The sequence below is a fragment of the Marmota marmota genome, unplaced genomic scaffold, assembly GCF_001458135.2.
Source record: "Marmota marmota marmota unplaced genomic scaffold, marMar, whole genome shotgun sequence".
In the NCBI taxonomy this organism is placed as follows: domain Eukaryota; kingdom Metazoa; phylum Chordata; class Mammalia; order Rodentia; family Sciuridae; genus Marmota; species Marmota marmota.
This window is the reverse complement of record NW_025999932.1, coordinates 520450-530558: the sequence shown is the minus strand read 5'-3', so window position 1 is coordinate 530558 and position 10109 is coordinate 520450. Positions and strand designations below refer to the sequence as shown.

General features: G+C 56.5%; 1 protein-coding gene across 1 annotated transcript in view; it reads right to left on the bottom strand.

The window, feature by feature from the left end:
- The window catches only part of Adprhl1 (ADP-ribosylhydrolase like 1), a 13682-nt gene extending 4375 nt beyond the window's left edge, over nucleotides 1-9307 (bottom strand). The window contains exons 1-4 of the mRNA XM_015484057.2: nucleotides 9001-9307; nucleotides 4869-5033; nucleotides 1897-2022; nucleotides 845-985 (exon numbers count right to left, since the gene is read on the bottom strand). Coding sequence (XP_015339543.1) covers nucleotides 845-985; nucleotides 1897-2022; nucleotides 4869-5033; nucleotides 9001-9211 — 643 coding nt within the window. The 5' untranslated portion in view covers nucleotides 9212-9307. The remainder of the gene's footprint in view (nucleotides 1-844; nucleotides 986-1896; nucleotides 2023-4868; nucleotides 5034-9000) is intronic.
- Nucleotides 9308-10109: the final 802 nt, after the last annotated feature.

Genomic DNA, 10109 nt, shown 5'->3' with positions numbered 1-10109 from the left:
GTATAAGAGACAGGCCCCATGCACTCCCCTCCCCTCCCCTCCTCTTCTCTCTTCCCCTTTCCCCCCGGGCACCATGCTCTCCCTCCCCTCCTCTCTTTCTGGACCCATCAGACACATCAGATACCCTACTTCCTCAACTTGTGGGAATGTCAAAGGATCCCCTGGGCTGCCTCACCTGGCCCCTGTCCCTCTCAGAGCCAAGGACCTCTCCCCTGCCCTGGGCTCGTGAGTCAGCCACCTGGGGAGAGCTGTAGTCTTCCTAACCAGCATTTCAGAACTCCTAAGCCGAGCATGCTTTGATGCCACCCACCCAAGTCATGGGAAACATGGGACTCCTGGTGACCTATTATCGACAGGCTTATGAATATGGCCCTTGTGCCCTAGAATGGTGAATGGGCACAGATGGGAACTCTGGGAACAAATGTCCTCAAAAGTCCTGGATCACTGTGGGCTGGGTGGCAGGGGTGCACACCTTCCCAGCTGGGTGGAAACTGGGTCTTGGGTCAGGCTGGGGTGCTGACCCGGCTCCTGGCTCCCCAGACGAAAAGCTTCACTGCATTGCACTGGACACTCATGTCAGCTGGGGCATTCCGGCAGAAGCCCAGCTCCTCTCTGCCATGGCAACGAGAGGCGAGGGTGAGGTGGAGCCTGCACAGACGGCGGGTGTGGCCTGGCCTGGCTCTCCTGGAGCAGCTGGGTGGCTGCCAGGTGCAGCCCACCTCACTCCTTCTCTGTGAGGTCAGCTCTGCCGGCGCCGACTAGAGGGCGTTCTCCGGCCTGCCTTGCAGGAATGCCCCTGGAGCGGGGGAGCCCCGAGGAGCTGCTGTGGAAAGCCAGTGCTCACCTGCCATGTGCCGGATGGTCTTCCTGCAGTATTCCTCAGCCAGCGGGACCACCTGCAGCATGTCCCGCCCCCACTGCACCAGCGGCTTTCCTTGTACTGCATAAGAGGCAAACAGGGCCGTGCACAGGGAGCCGAGGAAGCCTGCGGGAGGGAAGAGAGCCCGCTGTGGCCGGCCCTCAGGTCCTGGTCTCTGAGCAGACCTGGCCGATAGCCTGTGCACCTGCCTTGAGCTGTGAGCGGAGGGTGGCTCTGTTGATGAGCTGACCCTGCCACTTACTCCAGGCCCAGCAGAGGGGGTCCTGATCTGCCCTCCATGAGGACAATCTTGGACAATGTTGTACAGTCCAGAAGTTCCAGAAAGTTCTGGCCTCCCTGTGCCATCTGTGGGACCCTGTGTTCAGGGTGACATTATCAACTCAGTTCATCCTTGCACTCCCAGAGCCTGGCTCTGAAAGATGGCCCTGGGGGTGTGGTCTGTGCCATTAGCAGTGCGCCTGCTGTGCAGACCAGGAGATGAAGCTCAGGAAGTGGGGCCCCTTGCTCCAGGTCACCAAGCTGCAGAACCAGGTCTGAATCCACCCAGACCAACTGCAAGTATTCCCTGGGTCATTTCACAGTGCCACTGCCACCATCATCCTGTGACAGGTGAGGCAGGGCTAGGTTGGCCTCACCCTGGTCAGTGTCCAGTTCCCCTAACCGTGCCATCCCCCAATGCTGCCTCCGTGCAGAGTCGCACCACAGGGCACCTCTCTTTTTTCTCTTTGGACTAACACAGACAAACCCAGAATCAGTGGGAGTCTTTCCCCTGCCCAACCTCCCACCATCATGGGTCTGGCACTGATTCTGCCTTCACATGGGAAAGAGACTTAGGCAAGATGAAGAAATGGCCCAATTCCTCCAAAACAGCCAATGGGAAGGTCAGCCCGGCCTCCCGAGATTTCCAGTCCAAGAGGCAGGGAGATCACCGGAGCCAGCCAGCTTGAGTGCTGCCACGTCTCAAGGCCGGGGCTCCCTCAGCAGGCAGGCCTGCACCTGTCTGGCGCCAGCATTACCTGTGGGATGGTTGTGGGTCATTCTGCCGCACTCAATGCTGACTTCGATCAGAGTCCCCAGCCGCTCCGGCTTCCAGTACCGCATGCCGATGCACATGGCTTTTGTGGCAGCTCCAAATCCTGAGCCTATGTGGAGATGAGCACCCGGTGTCAGACTCTTTCTCCAATAAGCCCACCTCTGGCAATCTAGCAGCACAAATCATTTCTAAAGTATAAAACCTCATGTAATAGCACATTCATCAGAATGTCATTTGGGATTATTTTTATTAGATCATTGCTCAACTCACGGATTTTAAATTGTTGACCTGGTCGTGTCTATTAGTTAAACTTTGTAAAACATACTTGTTTTTCCACTGTAAGCAAACTGAAAAAAAAAAAAAGATATACAATTTCTCTGTTGTATGTTGGATTATGTAGGAAAACTCTGTGAACAATTTTAAAGAATAAAAAAACCAAATTCCTGTTGGGGGGATGTCATTTGGGTGAGTGAACAATGGCAAGCCACTCTGAAGATTGCTATCAGGTGCATGAAGGCCTAGGTGGTGTGCCCTCCTGATGAACCAAGGCCCATGAGGCGGACCAAGTTGATTCTGTGTTCCTGGCAATGTACTTTGCTCCAAAAGTTATTGCATATGTCATTAATACAGTTGACCCAGCTCTTGTGTCTGTCAACAGACATTTAAAGGAAGTGGACATTTTCTGTTCCATAACTCCCATCTTTACAGTTCTGGATGTCCAAGAGCTGGTCACAGGTACCCCTTTGGCTCTGGTGTGAGCCTTCTGGCTAAAGCAATCCCTTGAGAGAGAAAGTGAGGAGCTTCAGGAGTCGCACAGTAGCTGCACTGGCCCTTGACCAGGGCAGGCCCCCAGCACTCCAGGCCTCTGTCCACCCTGCTGGACGGAGCACCAAGGCTCCACCTGGTTTGGACAGGAACAGACACTGCCACACCACAGCAAGGTGCAGTAGCTTTGTGCTTTGAGGCTTCACCCAGGGGGGAGAACTATCTCCAACTGCCTCCTTCCGTCTTCTGAACGGATGTGGCAGGAGCTCCTTCTTACCTTCCAACCACACACAGAGTGGACTGACCTGAGCTCAGGTCTGCTTTACATCCACCTAAGGGGCACACGGCACATGGGAGACATGGAACAAGACCAGCTGCAGACAGTGAGGACCGTGATGGGGAGAGGCTCCTCCCAACCCCTGCGCTGCCCCTGCATAGGACTGCACCCACGTTGATGGTGAGGCTGGCCTGCAGAACCCTAAATGTGGGCCAGCATTCATTATAGTTTTCTCTCTACTCTTGCACACACTAGAATTTTCCAAAATGAAAATTATGTGATAAACATGCAGATAAGAAGTTGAGATATCATCGCAGTAGGAAACTGGAGTAGCAGAGAGGCTCTGGGTCGGAGCTGCAGTCCAAGAAGGTGAACAGCTCCTGAGGCTGACTGGAGTCACACTTGGAGAGCTCAGAGCATGTTCACCTGCTCGAGCTGCAAAGACACCACCAAGTCAGCTTCCGACCTCAGGGTTCCCAGCCCGAGGCAAGAGGTCATGGGAAGGCCACTGACAGTCAAGTCACAGGCAAGGCTTCCGTTGGTCCTTCCCATTAGAGTGGACAGAGGTGGCATAGGAAGTCTAAAGAGAGGCTGTGCTGTGGCTCAGTGGCAGAGCACTTGCCTAGCACATGTGGGGCACTGGGTTCGATCCTCAGCACCACATAAAGATAAATAAATAAATAAATAAAGGTATTGTGTCCATCTACAACTAAAAAAAAATGTCTAAAGAGAAATGTTGGCTATAAGCTGTCAGAGACCTGTTCAATGTCACAAAGTGGTATCAGAACTTAGATTAGAAACCAAGTCAGTTGACTGTGTGTTCTTAAAAAATAAAAAAATTCAAATTAGTTCTTTTAAAAAAATATTTTTTAGTTGTAGTTGGACACAATGCCTTTGTTATTTATTCACTTATATGTGGTGCTGAGGGTCGAACCAGTGCCTCGCAGGTTAGGCGAGCCCCCACAGCTGAGCCCCAGCCTGGCCCAGCCAGTTCTTTACAGTAAGAGTCGTGCATTCACAAGGTAAAGAACAAGAACCAAAGTGTTTGAAACAAAAGCCGATTTAAAGCCCAGAACCCCCTGGGCCTTGCTCTGTCTCCATGGACAAGTGCTTCTTTTCCCTTAGGGAAGTTTCTTGGGCAGATGCGCCCGTGACCTCTCCCTGCCCCGTCCTTCCCATAAACAGCGCGCAGGGCAGCGGGGCAGTGGGGCAGCGGCAGAGCACTGCCTGGAGCCTGGGCCGACGCCCACAGGCGCCAACTCCCACGGCCTTTCCAGGCTTCTGCTCCCACAAGTGCTGCAGAGGGCACCCCGCACCCTTGCTTTCCTGGACGGTCACTATGGGTCCTTTACACCTCTGGAGGGAGGACTGCCAGATCAGGGGGTGTCCGTCACGTGACTCTGACAGATGATGCCAGAGTTCCTCTCAGGGGGCTGCCTCGACCCACCCAGCAGGAAGCTCTGTGTGCTCTCTCGCACCACAGAGGTGCAGGCTTTCCTGGTTGTGGCCAGTCTGCACCTGCTCCAGCTGCCCCTTCCAGAGCACCGGGTCTTTCCTTGGCCACCCGGGGCTGCCAGAGCAGCTGGCCTGGCCCACCGGGGTTTCTGTGCCTTCTCAGGGAGAACCTTTATGTCAGGGAGAGCCCCTGAAGACCGAGTCCAGGTCTGCAGCACACCCGTCACCACGACGGGTCGCGAGAGGGCAGGAGCAGAGGCTGGGCTGCCTACTGCACACCCCTGGGGCCCCCCCGGCACCCCAGAACTGAGGAAGAACCCTCTGGGGAGCCATGCCCATGTGCAGATGCCCATGTGGGCCGCACAAGATCAGGGGCCAACCCCAGTGCCCGTGGTGAGGGCAGAGCCCATGTCTGTGGGCCTGGGGGGAGCTCTGGGGAATGGGGCAGACTCCCTGACCCTTTTCACTGAAGGGTGTGTGCCAGGCCAGGAGGTAGTTATCTGGCTTCAGCAGTGAGCAGCCCTCCACGGTGGCTGGGTCTTGCCGACGTTCCGGAAGCTTCTCGATGGCCTCCACATAGCATCTCACCATCTCACGGTACAGGTCATCCAGGCACCAGAAGTCTAGGGAGGAAGAAGGCAGATAGTGGTCACACGGACAGTGAGTGTGTGGAGTTGGGGCCGGCACCTGGGGAGGCAGAGATGGGGCCTGTCAGCCAGCCCGAGATGTAGGCGACTGACATGCAGACAGTCCTTGGGTCTCCCTGTGACCCAGGTGTCAAGGTGGTTGCCGTGCCTGTCCTGGGAGATCCCCACACCCTCATTCTCTGCTAACTGCTCTGTCCATGCGAGAGAAAAACTGAGCAGAATCCCTGCTCCTGGCCGCGAAGCCGCCTTCTCGGCCTATAGGAACCCTGTGCAGGGCCACGCTGTACCCATGTTTCCATAAAGCATATCCCGGGGACAAATATGGAGTCGAATCCCCCAAAGACCAGGGGCACTGAGCGCACAAAGCCAGTCCCCATGGAGCTGTCCCCACTGAGCCTGGGCATGTGCATCTTAGACAGCAGGCAGATCCCACGCATTGGGTCCTGTTTCCAGGTAATATTCAGGGAGGCGATTCCTGTCCACGTCTGGAGCAGGGCAGTGGATTTCAGTTGCAAAGCTGAGTGTTTTGGCCACTAGGCTGATCCATAGGATGGTGGGCATCACCCCTGATGCCGGGGTCCAAGGTGCCTGACCATTCTGAGGGTGGGCTGAGTCAGGCGAGGCAGGGTGGGGTGCCCCAGCATCTTGTGCCACGCCAGTGCTGCGCTGAGCTCTACACGGGGCTGCCACGGTGCTGTGAGCAGCTCCCTCCTCCTTGGTGATGGTGGGGCAGGAACGTGGAGGAGGGAAGAGACCGTAAGGGCAGTTGCCTGCCCACCCCTGGGAAGAACAGGGCCCGAAAACCCAGAAACCTCTCGTGGCTGGACCAGAGCCAATGCTGCGGAGCCAGGGCACAGAAGGCTGGAAGGGTCACTGACAGCTTGCGGCAGAATGAGCCTTCCAGCCCAGCCCCCAAGCCCCCTGGACAATGGAGAGTCCTGGGATGCAATCCTGTGGCCCTTCCCTGGATGAGCCATCGGCCACCCAGCTCTGAGGCCCTGTATGGGTGCCACACCCCCAGGGAGGGGCCCACGTGGCAACCCTGCAGGAATAAGCCAGCCTTGGCCTGCCCGGCCACGCTGGGGGCGCTGGGCCCGTGGTTGTCCAGCTGTCGGTAAGCTGATAGAGTTCTGGTACAGTCGACAATGCTATCCCTTTGCAGACGGTCTGCTTTCCCTCCATACTGGCCAGCCAGCCTGGCCTTCTTGAGTCCTCTAAAGTAATTACTTTCATTCCAGAGTCAGATGCCACAAAATTTATGTATTTCACATCAGTTGCTTCCTGTAAAGCAAAATAAAATCCACAAAACCAAAATGGCAGTCTGGGTGTGGTGCCACACCTGTAATCCCGCAACTCAGCAGGCTGAAGCAGGAGGATTGCAGTTGGAGGCCAACCTGGGCAACTCAACGAGACGCGATCTCAAAATAAAAGTCATAAAGGGGATGTGGCCCAGTAGTAGAGCACCCTGGGTTCAATCCCAGTATAAAAAAAAAGTGCAGGGAGGGGTGGGCCCCGCTTGGTGGAGAGCCCGAGCCTATGAGAGGGCCTGGGTTTGGCCCAGTACAGGGTCAAAGGCAGCAGAGAGCTTTTCAGCTGAGTCTGAGCTGGAAGCAGGCTCCTGGGCTGTAGACTGCTGTGCTATGGAGGCCCGTTAGTCCCCCTGGCATCCCCCTGGTCTCCTGAAGGACAGGCCAGTTAGGGAGACTGCCTGTTATGATGAGAGGCAGACAGCACCAGCATCCTTGAGGGCACTGCTGAGAGGAAAGGGCTGGGGTTGGCCAGGGACACACGGGCACTTTCTGGCAGCCCTCTGCCCAAGTAGCTGTGCTTGGCCTGGGCGTCGACAGTTCTGCTGACCATCAGAAGCACAAGGCCCAGATCAGCTGATGGAGCCTCCCAGTGCTTACCATGCTCCCCTGGGGTCTGTGGACTCCACGCTGCCCCAGGGCACCAGCTTCCTCAGCTCGGAAGAGGTGAGTGGGAATGTGGAGCGGAGAAGCTGGGCTTCAGGGCGAGCTCTTGGGGGACGAGCAGTCCCTGCGGCCTGGTACCTGAGCGTGGAGTGACAGGTGCTGCCCTGGGCACCGCGCTCTGGCTCCGCCCACTGCACTCGTGACGTGCCTGGTCAGCTTCTGCTCTATGCTGTGGGACACACCCAACTGGGTGATGCCCAGGCCACATGGCCACACATCTGGAGAACTCTGCTTGGCCTAGAGACATGTTCAAGAGCCACTGTGCATGGGGGCATGGAAACACCTGCATGGCCACTGTGACCTTGGGGGGGTCAGGAGAGCCTGTGCAAACAGCAAGGGCCAGACTGAGCTCTTAGCCGCTGTCACTCGTGGGGCTGTGCAGCCTTTCTGCATGTCCGTCCCTCTCCTGCAGCACAGTGGCACTGGGCTCCCCTGTGGGGAATGAGGACCCCCACCCTGGGGTAAGTCCTGCAGGAAGCTGCACACCCGAGGGCAGAAACGCAGGCGTCATGTGCCTGGAAGCCCCCGACGGCAGGCTGCAGCCTGTTACTTAAGAACAAAACAGGTGGTGTGAGAACTGAGTGAGACTTCAACTCTGAGTGTCAGCGAGTTGAAAGAATGTGCTTGCTGCTGTTTCTAGAGGGGCAAGTGATAAGAGGGATCTTTGTGAGTCTCATGATCCAATCGGGAGGCCAGGACGGGCACCACACGAGGGTCACCTGCTGCCATGCCTGGCAGTCGCCACCCGTGGGGAACTGACCTCTAGCTCAGGAACAACGCCGCACCGTTTCCTACCCGTGCTTCATTCGGGTGGCTGTGTCCCAGGGATCCCAGGTGCTCTCCATAGTAACTGTACAGCCCTGACAGGGGCCCAGGGCTCTGCACCCGCTGACGTGCTGGTCACGTGGGCCTGCGTGTGGCTGTGCCTTTGTGAGCACGGAGTGCCAGACCCCAGGGCAGAGCAGGTGCCGCTGTGTGCAGCCAGGATAGACCGTGCTGGGCTGGGCTCTGGCAGTCTGCAGGGCACCACAGCTCTGGGCTCAGGGCATGGTGCTGCTGCTGGTGAGGGCAGAGGGCACACACACCTGCTGAAGACAGAAGCAGGAAACACAGGCTCCAGAACTGTGGTGACACCACTCTCAGTAGGCTGTGGCTTCTTATCTTATTGACATGCTTCAGCCCTCTCACCAGCTATTTAGGGACGAGCGATGGCATTCCTACACAATGACCACAGAGCTAAACTGAGCGCGCTCACAGCCGGCAAGTGGAATGGCGACGAGAAGGCATAGAGGAAACCCATTGACTTAGAAGCCACCCTCAGACCTCAGCTTTGCCATGACAGACTGATAATACCTGCAGGACTGAAGAGCTGCCCTTCTATGCACCACTGTCTCTCTGAAACTCATAAAATCTGCTTGGTCCTAAGATCAACCTGCTCCTGGTGGGGCCGTTTAAGAGACTGTCCCCCCAGATCCAGGCGACTCTGCAGTGTTCTCCAGAATACACGATGAACAAGCAACATCCAAGATGAACCACTCCGGCAGATCTTCAGCCTTAGTTCATTGGGATGGAGATGTAATCCCCAAAGGCTAGTGTGTTAATGCTCCCAAGTTTTAAGCTGGTTTAATTTTACATTATGCACTAAGTTGAGAACAAGAAGACTCAGTTTCTAATGCAGTAGCAAGCCCTTGCTCTGCTCACACCAAAACAGCAGTGAAGCGGAGGCTCTGGGGCCGCCCCTAGTGGAGACAGGGTGCCGGGTTTGACCAACAGTCTACCAGAAGCTGCTCTTCAATGCTGTATCTGGTTGTCTCTGGATGATCCTGTCACCCAGAGACACCACGAGAGAAAAGGACTTGGGCCTGAACTCCCGAGGGACCCTGGTGACTCCGCCTTCCAGGCCCAGCTCAGAGGCGCCCCTGCACCCCACCCCTGCCTGAGCAGTGCCCGAGTGCCCCAGGCCTCCCTACCTGTGGCAAGCGCCTCAGCGGTGGCCAAGTGCATGATGGTGTTGTCACTCACTGGCCACTTTCCGGGAGACAGCACCAGGTGGTCGAGTCCCCCGATCTTCTGCAGCTCCTCCTGGACGGAGCCCAAAGCGCTGTTCTCCCTGCAGACATTGGCGTAGCCCAGGGCGTCCCCCACGCTCCCCAGCAGCATGGCGGCTGTGAACTTCTCCATCTCAGAGGCGGCTCCACACACCCTGCTGCTGCCTTTGTCCTTCCCTGGCCGCCCTCAGCCCACTTGCTGACATTTATACTGGTCATTGTATCGCTGTCCAGCGCCTCTAAGTGGCCAGGCACTCCTTTCCTATCTCCGCAGGTGGCACCAATGGGAAAAACTTTGACCCGACCACGTGGGCGGCCTCAGCCTCTGCAGTGCCTGGCTACAGGCACCAGGCCGGCTGTTGGCACCCGGGCTGGCTGCAGGCGTCCAGAGCAACTCTGGCACCTCCTGGAAGGAGCGTGCCCACCCAGGGGCGGGGCAGGGCGTGCGCCTGGGACCTGAGCCGGCGTGCCTCTCAGCATGGCTGCCCTAGAGCCTCTGGAGCCCACCTTGGCCCTCTGCTCTTNCAGTTAAAATCAGTGCCAATAAAAGCCAGAACACTGTTATTCTTCTTTAAACATGTAGGAATGGTTCCATTTCTTACCTCTAAAGCTTTCAATCTTTCCAACAGCAATTTTGTCTTTTCTAGAAATTTCAAACAAATGTATGTATCTCGCTATACACTAGAAGTTTCTAGAAATTTGTGGCCTTGTGTTCTCTGAATGTCACTCGTTAGTTTCATCCTTTAAAGAATGTTTCCAGATTATGAAATGTTGATAGAAAACTAAACGGTCACGGTGCTCGGGCTCCTCTTGGCAGATCAGGCACTACCTGGCCAACACCTGCAACTGGTCCAACAGGGCTCAAGGTGGGGACGGTGGCGGGGACGACACAGCGTGGCATCTGGTTACTCCACCAGAGCTCAAGGTGACAACCTGTGCCTGCCTGCTGGGAGAAGGACACTCACAAGCATGGCCTACCACAGAGCTCCTGGCCTGAAGCACACGACGGTGGCCCCAAGCGTCCCTCCTGC